The 19,668-nt window shown below is 33.6% G+C and overlaps 1 protein-coding gene across 1 annotated transcript in view; it reads right to left on the bottom strand.

The window, feature by feature from the left end:
- Positions 1–19,668, bottom strand: part of SEMA3E (semaphorin 3E) — a 116,238-nt gene that overhangs the window by 43,049 nt on the left and 53,521 nt on the right. The window contains exon 4 of the mRNA XM_032761203.2: positions 7,547–7,640. Coding sequence (XP_032617094.1) covers positions 7,547–7,640 — 94 coding nt within the window. The remainder of the gene's footprint in view (positions 1–7,546; positions 7,641–19,668) is intronic.

Here is a 19,668-nt window from a genome sequence, read left to right as displayed (position 1 = left end):
TATAATTTATTTCGCTAATGTGGGGTGGGCTGAATCTTTAATGTATAATGGGAATAAAGATTAGATTTCTTTAAAATCACTAGTTTCCTATTCTTTAAATTTTTAATATTTGATTTTATATCTTAAAGTATTTTAGATTTTGATAATTGAATATATTGTTATGAGAAAATAATATTTATATTAGTACACTTCGATTTTAATGGATTTATCCTAATTTGGAACATTATTTCAAAATTACCTTTTTAACCAATGCTATAAAATTAACAAACAAGTATTCCTTGGAGCCACTAGATGGCAGCCCTACGATACTAGATAATACCACATAGAGCAACAATTCTCTGCACAAGAGAAAAAATAATATATTCCCAATGTTACCCAGTTTCCCATTTTGCACTCAGAACAGAGAAAATTGTGAGCAATTCCCGTAACACAATATGAACTGTATGACTTAAATTTCAAAGACACTATATAGGTGCTAAAAACGGTAAGCAACGTAAATAGAAACAAATATATTTCTGTTGGAAATGTTAGGTTTTCCTCAGAAGGGAGAGATATTCCTTTCATATCTTGATATCAATGCAAATTAAAAAGAATTCATAGTAATTGATAATAATTATGTTTGGCAAAATACTTTCCTAAGAAAATTAGAAGAGAAAGACAACACATTAGTGAAAAATAAATAATAATATTAATAAAACCTTAGGTAAAATAATACCTAATAGTAATTAAATAAGCAAAAATACTGGGCATTATTAAAATTTTAATACAATTTGTAGGAAATACATAGTCTCTAATTAAATTTATTATAACTATTTGATATCAGAAAATTTGTGAATCAACACATTGATCTTTTACAGAATGCAAAAATAACATCTAGATAAATCATATTTTCACGGATTAAAATAGAAAAACATTTTATAAAAAGACTAAAATACCTTTTAGGGCTTCAAATATAACAGAAGAACTATCTAAGGATTTAGTTTTCTATGTCTATGGAGATGGGCGAATTTAACATCTTCTCACACTCAACGATAGTCTCTATATAGAGAAGAAAGAATAGTAGAAATAGTTCTGCAGTGGAAATCTGGCAGGCCAAGTCCCTAGCTCGAAATCTGCTATTTGACCATCACAAACTGTTCAAAATCTCAAGGTCTCAGTTATCTCTAGAATCAAAGAGACTGCCATGTAATTCTCGGAACCTGCCAAGCTTTTATGTTCTCTCTGCTCTTTGGCCTAGAATTCCACACCTCTCTTCTCACCTCACCTTCCTTTTGACTGGTTATTGTCCACTTTTTCCATGACGCCTTGTCTGGCCAAACTTTTTTAGTGTAGTGGTTCCTAGTGCCACTGTAGCTCTGGTACCTATTTCTATGCTACTGCTCATCCAACTATATTTTTATTGACTCCTTATGTGTTTGAAATGATGCCTCATTAATGTCTGAAATACAAAAAATGCTCAATAAATATCTGTTGAATCAATGAATGGCTTAATGAGTTAATAATTAAATATATCAGAAGTTCCTTTCAGGGTTTAAAAAAGGTTATGAAAGGCTGTGAAATGTCAACAATCAGGGCAGTGACTCTCGCCTGTAATCCCAGCACTTTGTGCAGCCCAGGCTGGAGGATCGCTTGAGTTCAGATGTTCAAGATCAGCCTGGGCAACATAAAAAGACCCCCATCTCTACAAATAATAATAATAATAAATAATAAAGTAGCTGGTCATGGGGGCCTGCACCTGTGGTCCCAGCTACTCAGGAGGCTGAGGTGGGAGAATCTCTTGAGTCAGGCAGGTAGAGGCTGCAGTGAACTATGATTGTGCTACTGCACTCCAGCCGAGCCAGACCCTGCCTAAAACAAGATTAAAAAAAAAAAACACACAGGATAAGATCTTAACTTTTAAAAACTGTTTCAGAGAGAAAATATCAAATGAAAGAAAAGGCTATTGGGAATTTACATGGATAACAAATTTGAATTTTTGTTCCTTGAGGGCCTTACATCATTTATTAATTTTAATAGATTAAAACAGGAACTCTATTTTTTTTCAAAAATTTGTCCCCAAGAATTTCAGCCCAAAGGACGTTATATTGTGATTAAAAGACTGTGTCAATACTAAATTGCTTATGTGAAAGAAAATAAGACAATCATTTGATTCTTTGAAATAGATAAAATACATTCTTTATATTAATTCTAAAATGTGTAATTAAAATACTTTTCTATATAACGCCTTTTTTTTACAATGTAAACTCTAGTTGAAGTTTTAATTAAATGCATTGCATTGCCTTAATATTTTATGGAACGTATCAAGAGTTTTGTTCATGGACTGTATATTATCTGAGTTTTTATTTACCATGTTGGATTTTAATTGTATAACAAGAAAAATTCACAGTAGTGTTTCATGACCTTCTTATCTTGTTAAGTTTTACTCAAGCATTTCTTCTGTTTATGTTATAAATGTATGTTATGCAAATCTAAATAATGTGAAACATATTTGCCTCATGGAACAGCATATGGCTAAAGACTGATTTAGCTGCCTCACTTTGTAACTGAATTTTATAATTTTGTTAGAAAATTATTCTATTGTGGATGGACTGTTTTGCAGAATCACTATGACATGCATAGCTACAAAGAGAAACAAAATGCACTTGGGAGGATGAGGATGGATGGAAATGATTCACATATTTCAACATCCCAGTTCACACTCACATTCTGCTTAGGATGCTGAAAGAAACCAGGAAGAATGTGAGATTCTGAATGCATGATTTTATTAGGCATTTAGCTGTTGTTTGGGCTTTCGGTTTGTTTTGGTTTGGGAAGATGATTAGCACTACCTCTCAATGTTAAGAAAGTGGTTTTGAGGCATGAAGGAACAATAAAAACATCTTTTGAATCTGTTTATTTGTGTGTGCCAGCACCCATGGCTGTATTCTTGAGTTTTCTTGGTGGCAAACCAATGATATTGATACCATGATAGTTAAACCAGATTCTCAAAGGAGAGAATATAAGTGGGGAATTGAAGAGTGGGGCTTTTTTCTTCTTCCTTTACCTTTTTTCGTTGTGACGGAACCATAAGTAAAGTATTCAAATAGCTCCTTAGAGACTAGCAGTCATGGCCAGAAGCTACAATAAGCATGTGGATAATGGGCATTCTGCCAAGTGTGAGAGAGAGAGCAGCAGCCTTGGATAAGAAATTATAGATATTCTTTAGGGACAGGAAAGTGGTAAGGGAATAACCTGAAGTCTACGTTTCTATATAGTTGAGGTGAATTCAAAACACGAGGCAGCACATTTGCTTATTATGTTTGTAGAACTTATCATTATAATGACAAATATTCTAACTTCATTTATAATTTTTTCATCTATTTTTCTAATAAATGACCTTCCTTTGTGCCAGTTTATTCCCTGAATGTAAATATAGTTAATTAAAAATAAACAATTATTTATTTAAAATGTTTTAATATTATTAACAACTTGAAACAATAACTTAAATTTTCTCTGCATGCATTCTAACTCCCATTCATTCAATTGACATTGACTTTTAATTTACAAAATTCATAATGAGGATATATATTCACAAAGGTATTATTATTATGGATAAAAACTCAGTCAGGAAGAGGATTTCAGCGGCTGTAAACTTAGTAGTTTTATTTGCTGAAAAAAGTAATCGGAAAAAAGTGTAGAAAAAAATTCATGGACTGTAAAATGTCTTATTAGTGATTATTAGTTAAAATAAAATTCATGGACTATAAAATGTCTTATTAGTGATTATTTGTTAAATTAAATTCATGGACTATAAAATGTTTTATTAGTGATTATTTGTTAAAATAAAATTTAGTGTGCATTTACTTTGAAAAGCATCCCTAAAAATACCCCCAAAACAAAGTTAATACTTTCAAAGCAAAGTGTCAAAAAGTACATGACAAATCAGGGTGTTTTTTTCCCCAAACTCTAGCTACATGTATCTTATCATACCTTAGGCATTTCAGGAATGGTAGGATTAAATTATACCTAGAATTGGTAATACAACTATGGGTCAGAATAAAATTTAAAAATAAAAATGGCAACAGAAATAAAAGGAGAAACTATGGGGGATTGTAATGTTACTGAAGATATTATCAACTTAATTAGAATATTGCAATAGTATGTCAAATATAACTGATAAAAAGAGTCAGCAAAAATATTTGCTTCTTGGCCAAAATGACATATGACATAAAGAACACTATTTCCTGGATTTTTATTTGGCCATTTACCAAACTTAATAACTTAGAAGCAAGATAATTACTAAGTATATTTGGATGATTTGAAAGGCATGGATACACAATGCAGCAATTCATTATACTGAAAAATTTATTGTTTCAACAAGCTGCTTTTAAAATCAAGTTGTAATGCCTTGTCTTCTTCAGACAGTTACTTAAAACCACTTCAAATACAGCAGGAGTAATCACACTGGAGGAAAACTTGGCCAAACATGCAGAAATACGGCACCTGAGATATGAGCTGATATGCTACCAAGACAAATTGTGTTACTACAAAGAGGCATTGGAAGAGCAAGCCTATTTAATATATGATTTCATTTTGATTAGTTTCTGAACATATACCACATAGTTCAGTAAGAAACTTGTTTTTACTCCTTAAATCCTTTGTCACATTGAATTATTACAAGCTATCGAGTTTTCATTTCTAAGTTACATTATAAATGGAATAAAAATGTGCTTTATAACTTGCCTTTCATCTATCAAATAAGCTTTAATATTTATTCAATTTTTTATTAACCTCTTCTTCGTATGACCTTAAGTCAGCTAAATTTAAGTTAACTGAATTAAAATTGTATCCAAAATTAGGAAATTACATAGAAAATTCTCTAATTTGCAAGCAGCATTTTTTTTTTTTTTTGGGTCAAGCAGCTTTATGAGTACGCTACCAGTTTCAGTGCTTTATCATTAAATTTGTCTTCATGTGAACAGACATTAAACATTGTGTGACATATAATTAACCACGAAACTAAGAAGTAGCAATAATCTAACGATAGTCATCTTTTTGCTGGAGGCTTGTCTTAACCCATCAGCAGAGAACATGTGTGGTCACAAAATACCACATTAATACATTCTTTCACAGTCAGAGTAAGCTCTACCGAGCTTGCCAAATTCCAGCTCAGGTAGCTCCATTTTTCCAGCCCACATTCCTGCTGCTTTTTCAGTTGGGTGAATTATTTTCACTTCCTCTCTTTTAAAGAGTTTCTGGCTCACATAGGTTATCAGGTTTCCATCCAGTGGCTGCTGCATTTCCACAGTGAGTGAATGATCTCTCCAAGGTACTTTGGGATGAAAGTGAGTGGATAAATGTGAAGAATTATATTTTTATTTCTTCTCTTTGGAGGGATTATTCTATAACTTTTGTGTTTAGCTTGGAGGGCTCCTTTGATTTGATTCTCTTCGAAATAAGCGAAACAGCCACCCAGATGGCAAGCACTTCAGATTTCAGCATAGTGTAATTTGATTTGGAGGTTCAATGAAACTCACTTGGAAATGTCCCTCCAGTAATATTTCCCCTGTTAGAAATTTAACTTTTAAATTCTTGGCTTCATGCAGAAACAAACTCCTAGGGAGGCTGAGTAGTGAGTGGCAAGGTGGTCATAGAAATTATTATTCACTCTTTAAATGAAATGCTAAAAAAAATTTGCCTTCTAATAGTCTCAGGATTTCACTATAGAAGCAGTATATACTGTGTAATTTTTAATCTCCAATTCCAATTTTATGATTCTTATGAATAATATTCCAAAATTAATTTTTCATTTGTTTAGGAACCTCAGTAAGAATTACATTTAGTATTTATAGGAGACTTGCAAAGATATAATAGAAAGATAAAAAAGATAAGAAAGTCTCTTTTTTTCAAACATATTAAAATCTTTATGAAGAAAAATTCACTAAGAACTTCAGAAAAAGATGGTGTGAGCCTATCAGATATATAAATTTTAATGTATATTCTGTCAATTGCATTGGAATTTCTTGCATTTATGGACCTGGCATCCCCCAAAAGTGTTATTTCTAAGGTTTTGACTTTTACTAAGTCTAACCTGACTTAGGCAACTCTTTTCCAATATTTAAAGTCTTCCTTTTTTAAATACTCTGTTTATACACACACACACACACACACACACACACACACATATACACATACAGAGAGAGAGAGAGAGAGAATTGGTAGAGAAACTCAAAATATTTCAAATTAATATTTTTTCTTTAATATTTATTTTTCTCAAATATTGTACCTCTTTATTCAAGCCCCTGAAGAGCTTAATTACTATATAATTCTCATTTTATAGCCTTGTCCAATTATGAAGCTGAAGTAAATTAAACTTTTCCCATTAATTAGAGTTAACATGAGGTGTTTGCTCTATAAATACACAGGTTTTAAAAAGCTTTACTTTTTTATACCTGAGAACCAGATGTAGGGAATAGAATGCAAGACCCATCAAAATAAACTGACTTGAATATGTTCAGGGAACATAGATTCTCAAGAATACACAGTAGCATCTATATCAACTCTAAATCAAGTATAACAGAGTTAAATCATCAGGAGAGAGTTTTAAGTTTTAATCGTTTATATAGAATGTAAAGTCTCTACATCTTATTTTGTACTTTCTCATTTTCTGCAAAGAAGATGATCTAATATTAGCATATAACTCTAAACATTATAAATTTAATAATGGAGACTTGCACATCTGCACCATACGTGCATCAGAACCTCTCAACACTGAGGGAAGAAAATCATTATCATTAGTACCTATGTTAGTGTTGGGGATTGCTCTTTTTAATTGCATGCTTAGGAGTTCATTCATCAGTCTTTATTGTCACAGTGCTGAAACAGTTTGCCAAGTTTGCAATTTTTAACCCCAAATTGTAGGAAAATATTACTTAGTTGTGTCTTAAGTGAGATTGTTTGGTACTTTGTCTAATTAAATTGAATTGAATTGAACTCCAGATCCAACTTTATCAACTCATGTCATTATTTCCGTATATACATTTAGTGATGGCTTGAGTGGGTCAACTTCTATAGTTTACATTTTAGATTAACAGAAATTTAGATAAATAAATTTAAGTTCTCAAAAGAGATGAGTTTCTGCTGCATTCTACTAACAGAGAAAGATACCATAAAGAATATTAAAAATTCTCTAAAGTCACAAAGTAATTGAAACATGAAGAATTAACATATATATTAAAATAGTTTCATTTCTCTGGCAAAATTTTTATAAAGTCTTCATATAATTGCATTTTACAAGCATCAAATAACACCAAATATATGAGATATTAAATGACAATTTGTTTTCTCAGAGTGAGACACACACACTTTATAGCATCTGCACTTATTTTAGAGTCAAATTGCTCAGATTAACATGGCTTGAAATTTAATATCATTGCTTCGAGCACCAGAAAATAGATATGACAAGGCATAGTATGTAAAGAAATGCTGAAAGAATGTAACTGAAGTTGAAATATAAGTTTTAAAATCTTTATGACTACCACCTGATGTCTGTGGCAATAACAATTACCAATTAAAGTGGAGATGAAGGAGGAGCTGGGGTCAAAAGGACATCTGCCCCTTCCTCTCTCAGATCTGGGTGATTCCAGGTGAAACAGAGGATCCTTGAAAGAAAACCAGAAAAATCATTATGAACATGCCTCCTCTAATAATCATTTAATTGCTTAGGTAAAACATATTAAACTTCGATTATTTATAAAGCATGTATTGTAAATAGAGCACCAGTAGCATCAATGTATTTAGAGACAAACTGGGTTTTATAAATAAGCACATGGGTTTTACAGACCCATATGAGTTCTCTCACTCCTCTGAAAAAGTATGCAGGTGATGAAAGAAAATAGCACTTTTTAAATCATTTTATGAGACTGTATTATTTATTCTGAGATGTGTCAATTAAATATTTGAAAGGAATTGAAACTTGCTGGAAAAAGGTTAATGAAAAGGAGGTTCAATGTTAAAAATGATGGTGGGCTTTTATCAAGCATATCAAGAATGCTGTTGTTGATTTTTTTATAAATTAGACTTTTATTTTTGATATAAGGAGTACATGTGCAGGTTTGTTATATGGCCTTATTGTGTGATGCTGAAGTTGGGGGTATAAATTATCTCATTAGCCAGGTAGTGATCATAGTGTCCAATAGGTAGTTTGTCAGCCCCCACCCCCCTCCCTCTTGTCCCCCTGCAGTAGTCTTGTCCCCCTCCAGTAGTCTGCCATCTTTATGTCTGCATGTACCCAATATTTACCTCTCACTTATAAGTGAGAACATGCAGCCTTTTGTTTGCTGTTCCTGCCTTAATTCACTTAGGATAATGACCTCTACCTACATCAATTTTGCTGAAATGGACATGATTTCATTCTTTTTATGGCTGTGTAGTATTCCATGGTGTATAAATACCACATTTTCTTTATCCAATCTCGCATTAATGGACACTTAGGTTGAATTTATGTCTTTGCTATTGTGAATAATTCTGCAATGAACATATGAGTGAGTTAGTAGATAAGCTCAAAATATTTCAAACACACATTGTCTTTTTGGTAGAATGATTCATTTTCCTTTGGATATTTACCAAGTAATGGGGATTGCAGGGTCAAATGGTAATTCTGTTTTAAGTTATTTCAGAAATCTCTAAACTTCTTTCCATAGTGGCTGAACTAATTTATACTCCTTCTAAGAGTGTATAAGCTTTACCTTTTCTCCACAGCCGCTCTGACATCTGTTATTTTTGAATTTTTAATTACAGCCATCCTGAGTGGTGTGAGATGATATCTCATTGTGGTTTTGGCTTTGATTTTCATTTCTATGATGATTAGTGATATGGAGCATTTTTTTATGTTTTTTGACTTCCTGTATGTCTTCTTTTGAGAAGTACCTGTTTATATCCTTCGTCCACTCTTTAATGGGGTTATCATAATTAAAACCCTCAACAAACTAAGCATTGAAGGAACATTTATCAAAATAATAAGTCATATATGACAAACGCACAAACATCATACTGAATAGACATAAGCTGGAAGCATTCCCCTTAAGAACAAGAAAAATACAAGGATGCTTACTCTCACCACTCCTGTTCCACATAGCACTGGAAGTCTTAGCAATAGCAATCAGTCATCAAAACAGAAAAAGAAGTCAAACTCTCTCTTCACTGATTGATTCTATAACTAGAAAATTCTAAAGACTCTGCTGAAAGTCTCCTAGAACAGATAGATGATTTTAATAAAGTCAAGATATAAAATCAATGTCTTAAAATCAGCAAAATTTCTATACACATATAGCATTCAAGCTGAGAGCCAAATTAAGAACACAATCTAATTTAAAATACCCACACAAAATAAAACCAGAATATCTAGAAATACATCGAAGCACGGAGGTGAAAAATCTCTACAAGGTGAAAGATCTCTGTAAGGAGATACTGCTGCAGAAAAATCACAGATGATACAAACAAATGGAAAAACATTCCATTCAGATGGATTGGAAGTATCACTATGGTTAAAATGGCCATACTGCCCAAAGCAATCTACAGATTCATTGCTATCCCTATCAAATTATCAACATCATTTTTTCACAGAATTAGAAGAAAACTATTCTAAAATTCATATGAAACCAAAAAAGAGCCTGAATATCCAAAGTAAAGCTAAGTGAACAACGACAACAAAGAAAAGCTGGAGGCATCACATTATGTAGCTTCAAAGTATAGTACAAGACTACAGTAACTATAACAGCATGGTATTGGTACAAAAGCAGACACATAGACCAATGGAATGAAATAGAAAACACAGAAATAAAGCTGCATATCTACAGCCATCTGATTTTTGACAAAGTTGACAAAAATAAGCAATGAGGAAAGGACTCCCTATTCAATAATTGGCACTGGGATTGCTGGCTAGCCATATGCAGAAGAATGAAATGGGGCCCCTACCTTTCACCATATACAAAAATTAACTCAATATGGATTAAAGATTTAAATATAATACCCTAACTAAAAGAACCCTAGAAGAAAACCTAAGATATACTCTTCTTGATATTAGCCTTGGCAAAGAGTTTTTGACTTGGTTCTCAAAAGCAATTGCAACAAAAACAAAAACTGACAAGTGGGACCTAATTAAAGAGCTTCTGCACAGCAGGAACTATCAACAGAGTCAACAGACAACCTACAGAATGCGAGAAAATATTTGCCAGCTATCATCCAACAAAGGTTTAATATCCAGAGTGTATAAGGAACTTAACTCCAAAAGTATTATTTTTTTTAATAGTTTGGAAAAGAATAACAAAATTTACTCTCAATAATTTGGAATATTTATTTTCATTTTTATTCTTCATCACAGTATTTGTATAAACATTCAATGTTTAATAACTTATAGAATAATTAATGCATAAGTACTGTAAATATTTATCAACAAATGCCATATTATGTACAATATTTCAATTTTAATATAAGGCTTCACACAGATAAGATAATGAAAATTAATATTTTCATGAAAAACTACTTTATTGGCTCCTATTTCAAGCATATAACCATAGAACTTATCCCTTAATGTTTCCAGGTTTCAAAATTCTCATTAAAGGTTGTTTTGTATAATTAATCTCCATTAAGTGTACCACAAGTGGTTTGGGTAAAAAAAGTAGTTTAGAAAAGTGACAATAAAAATCAATACTGAAAAACTTGTAGAAAAAACTAATTTAAAATAGAACATCATGATATTGCTCAATTTGGCAACTATGTACAACCCTGCTCATCTGTGAACCACGAACCTATAAACAATCTTAAAAGTCCGGAGTAACTTCTGAGAGTTGAGGGCACTTTCCTCAAACTTGATCTTAACTTTGCTAGTCATCTGATTTACCCACATTATCTTTTCTGCCTTTGTCTTGCTATTCTTATTTAGCACCCTTTCTCTTTCTCTATGATATCCTAAAATCACATCCTGATCCTGCCATTTTGAAAACTTTTCAGTAAATGCTGAGTTCACCCAACCACTATTACCATCCAGTCTTATCCTTGGATTTAAAACATAGCCTAGTGCTGGGCACAGTGGCTCACGCCTGTAATCCCAGCACTTTGAGAGGCCAAGGCAGGCATATCACCTGAGGTCGGGAGTTCAAGACCAGCCTGACCTAAATGGAGAAATCCAGTCTCTACTAAAAATACAAAATTAGCCAGGTGTTGTGGCACATGCCTGTAATCCCAGCTACTTGGGAGGCTGAGAGAGGAGAATCACTTGAACCTGGGAGGTAGAGGTTATGGTGAGCTGAGATCGTGCCATTGCACTCCAGACTGGGCAACAAGAGTGAAACTCTGTCTCAAAAATAAATAAATTAAAAATAATAATAATTAAACATAGCCTATAGAACATATGTGGCCTCCTGACCCAGAGGTGTGGCTAAACTTACATTCTAAGCCAAAAAAGTTTTATTTACATAGCTACTATACACCAATTTGAAGAAAGCATGAATGGCAGTAGAGTGATGTTTTGTGTTTACTTCCTGCAGATGACAAGTTTGCAATGACATGAGAATAACTTTGTCCAAATGAGAAAAAATTATAGATCTGCCCAGCTAACACTTTCGCTGAAGAAGCTTCACCAAAATTTGCAAAACAGACCCACATCATTTCATGGAGGAGGAAATGACCAAGTATATGAATATAACACTTGTTTGCCCCTATAGTCATCGCCACTTTATACAATATAGATAGTAGATCAGGGATACACATATTTGTTTTACTATAGTCAAACATCAGCGTCATGGAAAGCTGACAGTGATACTAGGCTGCTTTCAAAAATCAATGTTTTCTATAGCTTAATTCAGCTTTTGATGTCTAATGACTGATGAGGTTATTTTGTCTAATGGGTATAATTAGACACCTTATATACTAAAATTGAAACTACGAGAGCAATACAAGTACATTGCGTATTTATTCAAATAATTTTAATACATTCGTTTAAACTGTCAAAAGCGTGAAGCAAATAGAAAATGAAAACTGAAAGAATTTTAAGATCAAGAGAATCCCAGAGTTTGTAGAACCGCAGGCATAGATGAATAAAATGCAGTCACAATTTCATAGAAAATTTACAGGTTTTCATGACTAGAAATCATAATCTGGATTCTTGAGGCTATATTTGACTAGTGAATTTAAGCATGTGACTGTGGTATTAAGTATCTTACATACCAGTGTGTTCAACTTTCAGAAGAAGTTGATTGAGTCGACAAGAAACTATATGCACCAAAAAACCTGCCATGCTAACATTTTGAAAACAATCAAATGGCACCTAGAATCATCCTGAAATTTTTAGTTATATAGGAGACAAAAATCTGTGGAATATGTAAATCTACCTTAGTCTGTGAAAGGATATATTCTTTTATAAAAATCTCAAGTTTGACACTGAGCATACTTGAGCCTTGAATATTGAATGCGCATGCATTCTCAGAGATGTATGTCTAAGGTCGAAACTCAGATGTACCTTGACTAAACCCTCCTTTCTCACTTTCCTCCAGAAGACTTCAAATACCTATCTCACATTTATTTGATTAATGGCTAAAACTAAGTCAACAAGTAATCATTTTAAAATAATGAACAGGTTAAATTAAACTCTTCTGGTTTGCTTTCTGCATCACTATGAATCTTTTTTTTTTTTTTTTTTCTTTTTTTGAGATAGGGTCTCACTCTGTCACCCAGGCTGGAGTGCAGTGGCGCCATCTCGGCTCACTGCAAGCTCCGCCTCCCGGGTTCACGCCATTCTCCTGCCTCAGCCTCCCTAGTAGCTGGGACTACAGACGCCTACCATCACGCCCGCCTAATTTTTTTTTCTTTGTATTTTTAGTAGAGACGGAGTTTCGCCATGTTAGCCAGGATGGTCTCGATCTCCTGACCTCGTGATCTGCCTGCTTCGGCCTCCCAAAGTGCTGGGATTACAGGCATGAGCCACTGCACCCAGCCTCGATTTTTAAAATAGGGTACAGTGTATACTGCTCAGGTGATGGGTGCATCAAAATCTCACAGATCACCACTAATAACTTACTCATGTAACCAAATACCACCTGTACCCCAATAACCTGTGGAAAAATAAAATAAAAATACAAAAAATAAAATGCATGTTTTCTGCAGATTATAATTAATTAGCCCATTAATTTTTTTAATAATGTAAGCTATTGGAACATCACTGCAGTAGAAAAGCACCATTCTCTTTATAGAAAAAGAGAAGAAAGGTCCACATCTTTGGAGAATACATTCATTTTATCAGTGCATAACAATAGATGGTTAATAATGCTCCAGGAGTCAAATAACACAAAAAGTGTAGACAACGTCAGATTAGATTGTAGATTGGGATACTTCTCAAGTTCAAAGAATATTGTAATGTGTATCTTGAAGACTATATTTGCAACAAAATAATGAAGAGGTGCTTTGAACACATGAAAGCAATGTAATTCCCCTGTCCAATCACTTTGCACAGGTATTCTTCGACCCTGTCCTGAAACTTGATTGTTAGATTAACATTTAAATTACTACAGTATGATGTCGTTACATACCACAGAGAGCTCCATTTGGAAAGGCCATTTTAATAGAGATAATATGAATACTAAAACTACATTTCTGGCCTACTCACACCTTTCCATCATGTCTTCTAAAATCCTTCTTTCTTGGTAATTAAATCCCTAACAACAAACTCAATTTGCAAGAAGCTTCCAAAATCTCTTTACCTTAATTGAACAATTGTTTCCACAATAGGCATAATAATGGAGCCTCAAAGATGTCATTGTCATAATCCTGGAACTTGTGAATATGTTACCTTACCTGGCAAAAGGGACTTTACACATGTGATCAAGTGAAAGACCTTGAGGAGGGGAGACTACTCTGACTTACCCAGGTAGACCCAATATAATCACATGGGTCTTTAAGAGATAAGATGTTTTGATAAAAGCAGATACAGTGCAAGAAAAACTAGATCCAGAAATGCTTGCTTTGAAGGTGGAGGAATGGGGCCATGACCTATAGGGATGCCTACTCAGGAGGTGCTGTCAGCCTCTACCATGTGTGGGAGGATGGCTGGATTCCAGTCTCCAGTGACAATGTAGCTGATCTACATGACAAGTATAGTGGATCTACCCCTTGAAGGAGGGTAGATGTGACTGCTTGCATTTTTGGGTAACTGTCATTGGTAATATGGATCAGTGCTCCATCCAGGTATAGTGGAGGGGTCTTCAACTGTGTCAATACTTTTTTAAAGCTCTGGAACTTTGACTTCTATGGGTTACCAGTTGTTAATGAGCTGCTGCCGAGGTGTCTATTTGTTTTACTTTCTTGAATGTTAACATTATACTATTCAATAGTTGAAAAAAAATAATGTTTTCTGTATGCCAGAAACTAAGCCTGGAACTAGAGACACAGCAATAAACAAAGCCCCAAACTATTGTTCTATTTTCTTCATAAAATTACCCAAAATATACTTTTCTCTCCTATTTTTACTGTTCCTTTCTTCAATATTTGACACTGTTACCTGCTTTCTGGCACTTATTTATTTTACTCCTTTATCACTTATCACCTTGATTTTAACAACAGCCTCCTGAACAGTCTCTGAGTCCCAGCCATCAATTCTGTACTCTGCTGCAAAGAGTTATTTCTGAATTGTGAATTTTTTCTCATCATTCCTCTGGTTAAAAATCATTCATTGACTACCGATAGCCTCCAGAATAAAGTATTAAGTCCCTATAATTTTATATAAGGGATTTTATATGTACTTAGCTAATTACACACATTTTTATCTCTAAAATGCTGCTTTTATAGTTTGTGTACCAGTCATTCTAAACTTCTTTTGCTTGGATATCATTCTGAATATCTCTTGCTGGAACCTAAACAAGTTGGACCTAAATAAAATAGTTTCTGCACAGCAAGAACAACTATCAACAGAGTATGGACAACCTGCAGAATGGGAGAAAATATTCACAATCTATGCATCCAACAAAGGTTTAATATCCAGAATCTATAAGGAACTTAATTCCAAAAAAAAAAAACCCCATGAAAAAGTGGGCAAAAGACATGAACAAATTCTTCTCAAAAGAAGACATACAAGTAGCCAACAACCATATGAAAAAATGGTCCACATCACTAGTCATCAGAGAAATGCAAATCAAAACCACAATGAGATACCATCTCACACCAGTCAGATGGCTATTTTTAAAAGGTCAATCAATAATAGGTGCTGGTGAGGTTGCAGAGAAAAGGGAACACATACACTGCCAGTGGGAATTTGTTTAAATTAGTTCAGCCACTGTAGAAATCAGTTTAGAGATTTCTCAAAAAACTTAAAACAGAATTATCATTCAACCCAGTAATCCCATTACTAGGTATATGCCCCAAGGAAAATAAATCATTCTACCAATAAGACACATGCATTTGTATGTTCATTGTGACATTATTCACCATAGCAAAGACATGGAATCAACATAGGTGCCCATCAACAGTGGATTGGATAAAGAAAATGTGATGCATATACCTATGGAATACCATGCAGCCATAAAAATAATAAAATAATTCCTTAGCAGAAACATGAATGCAGCTGGAGGCCATTATACTAAGCAAATTAATGTAAGAACAGAAAACCAAATGTCACACGTTCTCACTTATAGAACATACTCAACAATAGACATTGAGAATCACTAGAGGGAGTGAGGGAGGCAAGGGTTGAAAAACTAACCTTTGGGGACTATTCTCAGTACCTGGCAATGGGATTAATCAAGACCCAAAACCCCAGTACATATACACATGTAACAAACCTGCACATGTACTCCCGACTCTAAAATAAAAGCTGAAATTATTAAAAACATGCAAAAACGTTGTTGCAGATAGGTAGGTTTACTTTAGAGCATTTGTAAAAATTATTATGCTATGTTGCACATGCTTCCTTGGGACTGCCTAGATAGTAAAATCATGCTTCTATTTTTTTCCATATTTTGATTGCCATTGGCTTTAGCAAAACTGATTAGATGAGTAGAACAACTAAGGGAAGAATAGACACATTCTTAATTTCTTCAGACACCCAATAAAGATAATACATTATTGTATTAATCTATACTTTTATAATTTATGATGGACTCTTGCTAGGATTAATATATTAAAGTTTATGTTTAACATAACAGTGTGACATGACACTTATTAAAAAATGAAATCAAAGGTTGAAATATAAAAATGATTTATTATTTTATCCCCAAAGACCTTGTTAGTGACAGCATGTAATTTGAAGGTAATGTGGAGATGCAACAAGGAGGTACAATAGTTTGCTAACTAAGGATTCCCTTTTCCCATATGACTTTTCTTTTTCTTTCTTTCTTTTCTTTCTTTCTTTTTTTCTTTCTTTCTCTTTCTTTCTTTCTTTCTTTCTTTCTCTTTCTTTTCTTTCTTTCTTTCTTTCTTTCTTTCTTTTTCTTTCTTTCTTTCTCTCTCTCTCTTTCTTTCTTTCTTTTCTTTCTTTCTTTCTTTCTCTTTCTTTCTCTCTCTCTTTCTTTCTTTCTTTCTTCTTTCTTTCTCTTTCTTTCTCTCTTTCTTTCTTTCTATCTTTCTTTCTTTTTCAATACTGAATAGAAGCAAAACCTGAGCTTTTCATTTTTATCAAATTACTGGCTCGATGGTAGTTTTTAAGAATTTCATTGATTTTTTGTTCCATGGTTTTAGAGCTGAGGCTTTCTTTCCCTTGTGAAGCTACACATGACAGAAAGATATGATACAATTTATCTTAATTCCTCAGGTGTCAATACAATATTTTTGCAACTTTATGCAACTGAGATGTGGAAATTTTTTTAAAGCAGAGAAAAGGAAGAAAATTTACCATAGACTGGATAGTATTAATATTATGATGGAAAGCAGGCAGTTTTCAAACCTTTATTGATTTGCTTTGCGTAGATCCAGCTAACTTCAATATTAGCTATATATTCCAGAAGGAAGCTTCTCACATTATTTTGAGAGTTCATTGTGGTCTTAAACGCAGTGTTTCATGTAGTGCACAACCCAATAAAATACTAAAAAGCCATAAAGAGATAAAATTCTCTTCCATAAAGTAGAATTCAGCAACCAAATCAACCAGAAAACTTGAGCCATGATGACATTTTCAGTGACCCCAAAGCAATCGCCTTTATGGTTCAAGCAATGTGTAATGTTGGTGTTTAACCCTATTGAGAATGTTGGTCACGACTTACACTGGCTTTCTATTATCTCTGTTTTAACAGCTGGAATTTCTGCCTGAGTAGTGTGTTTTAAATTTACAAGGCATTCCCAGTATTAACATGTGGGCTGCATTTTCTGTTTCAATGTGATATGGAGAAATTTTTCAATGGCTTCTCTTGTGCTTGAAAGTAACCACTAATGTGGGCAGATACATGTGTTTGTCAGAAAAAAGTGTCTCTAAAATATAAATGGTAGATCTCTCCAGGGGAGTTTTCCTCTTCAGGCCTTGAGGGATGCCCTCAGAACCCAGAATGTCTGCGGTAAGCTCTTTTCAATAGGTGTGAGTCATTGCACAGCAGGTGCCACATGTGATGCCAACTCAATAAAATGAGTTTCCCATTTGTAAATCAGCTTCACGAACTAATACTCTTTTGCTTGTCTTCAGTGCCATTGGGATATTCTGAAATATGCTAGAAGTCAACTAGAATATTATAAGTATTACAGGACAAAACAAACAATCATTTATTTTATTAGTTATTTCTAGTGATTAGGAAAAATAGTAAAACACACAATGTTCATTACATATATTTCTGTCAACAATGGAAAATAGGCGAAAGTGCAGTATTGTTACACAATGTCTCCAATAAATAAACATAATATGCAGTTTAATTCTTTAAATAATAGCTACATGACAATGTGTATCACAAATTAATTTTGAATGTGATTCACTCTACCATTTCTTTTTTGTTTCTCCTGCCAAGCAATAAAAATATTTATTAAAGGATATTCGAAACCTTTCCCAAAGACTAAATAAACACGCAGAAAAAATACAAAACAGGAGTAAAATAGCAAGTAAATATTTTGACTTAGTTTTGCATTTTAATTGCTTTTTAACATTTTTTTCTCTAAAATAGTAATATATTTGTATCATACTTTAAAATTTAGGAAATACTTTTGCATGTATTTATCTTGTTTCATCCTCACAGTAAACCTGTGAAGTAAACAGGGTCAATAATATTTTCCACAAATATTATTTTCTTTTTAGAGGTGAGGAATCAGAGGCAGGGTGAGGCTTGGCAAGTCTCAGTGTCTTCTAACTAACAATTCCATATTCATTTACAGTTTTACCCACTTTACTTATCATTGTAGTTGGAGAGGAGTATATGTGTTTGTGTTGTTAGGTGTGGTTGAGTGTCATTTATAAGGTATTTAATGCATAATCAAGGCCCGAAAATATATATTAAGATTTTTTCAAAAAAAATCTTATTTTATAATTTATTAAATTGCATTTTCAAATGTTTGTAAGTCCTTTAATACCATCGGAATAGCTGGCAGATGTTATCAGCATTTTTTAACAATTCAGCACATAAATATAATACATGTAAGTAAACTCAATTGTCTTATTCCTAAAACTTTTAATAAATATTTGCTTAAAGCTATATTTGAAGGCAAAATTCTGTTTTCACTTCCTCTGTGTATCCTCTAATCATTATGTCAGGATTCCACTCTCTTCCTCACCCTAAGTGACCTAACTTTATGCCAATATTACAACTCCCACACTCACCCTCTCAAACTCTTAAATTCCACATTGACAGCTCTGCCTACTGGCTATGTATGCCAGCGTGTCCTAGAGTATTTGAAGCAAATATCCTTCAAACCTTATGATGTTTTCCCGAAGCCTGCTTTTACTGGAAAAACATCCTTTGCTGCCTATGTCATCCTCACCAACTTTTCAAATATAATCATGCCAGTTTCCTTTTCAAAAACCCTGCAGTGCTTCTGTTTTTGAAGGAAGTCTAACCTCAAAAATGGGCAGCTCAGGCCCTTCACAGTTTGCCCTCAGGCTTTGTCCCTCACAGTTTCCCCTCCCCTCTCCCTCATCCAATCCACACTCCTACACAAGTGACTTTCTTTAAAGTTGCATGCATGATAATACCCACAGCTGTTTGATTATTGGGGAAGGAGAATTCCATTTGGTTTTTTGCTTATTCGTTTGTTTTCCTACAACACTAACTCCTATTTATCCAAAAGAAAATGCTGTTTAAAAATGACTTTGCTGGAAAAAAAAAATGACTTCACTGATATTCTCTAAGAAATCTCCAATCAAAATTTCTCCCATGGATGGTGCTGTCTATCTCTTTCAGCATTATTTACATTGCATTGTGATTATGCACTCATGGATAATTTAACAAACACTTAAGAAGCTTACTATGTTTCAAGCTTACTATGTTTCAGGTATTCAATCAATATTGAATATAGGAAGTATGACGCATGCTAGTCTTTTTTAAACCCCATGAAAATTGAGAAAATAGACTCTTTAATTGTCAATTTAACATAGAAAAGCCAAAACGGGCCAGGTATGGTGGCTCACGCCTGTAATCCCAGCACTTTGGGAAGCCGAGGCGGGTGGATCACTTGAGGCCAGGAGTTAAGGACCAGCCTGGCCAACATGGTGAAAACCTGTCTCTACTTAAAATA

This window comes from Hylobates moloch, unplaced genomic scaffold (genome assembly GCF_009828535.3).
Source record: "Hylobates moloch isolate HMO894 unplaced genomic scaffold, HMol_V3 SCAFFOLD_1, whole genome shotgun sequence".
Lineage (NCBI taxonomy): Eukaryota > Metazoa > Chordata > Mammalia > Primates > Hylobatidae > Hylobates > Hylobates moloch.
Note: the sequence above shows the minus strand (reverse complement) of the source record. Positions and strands in the feature narration are given on the sequence as shown.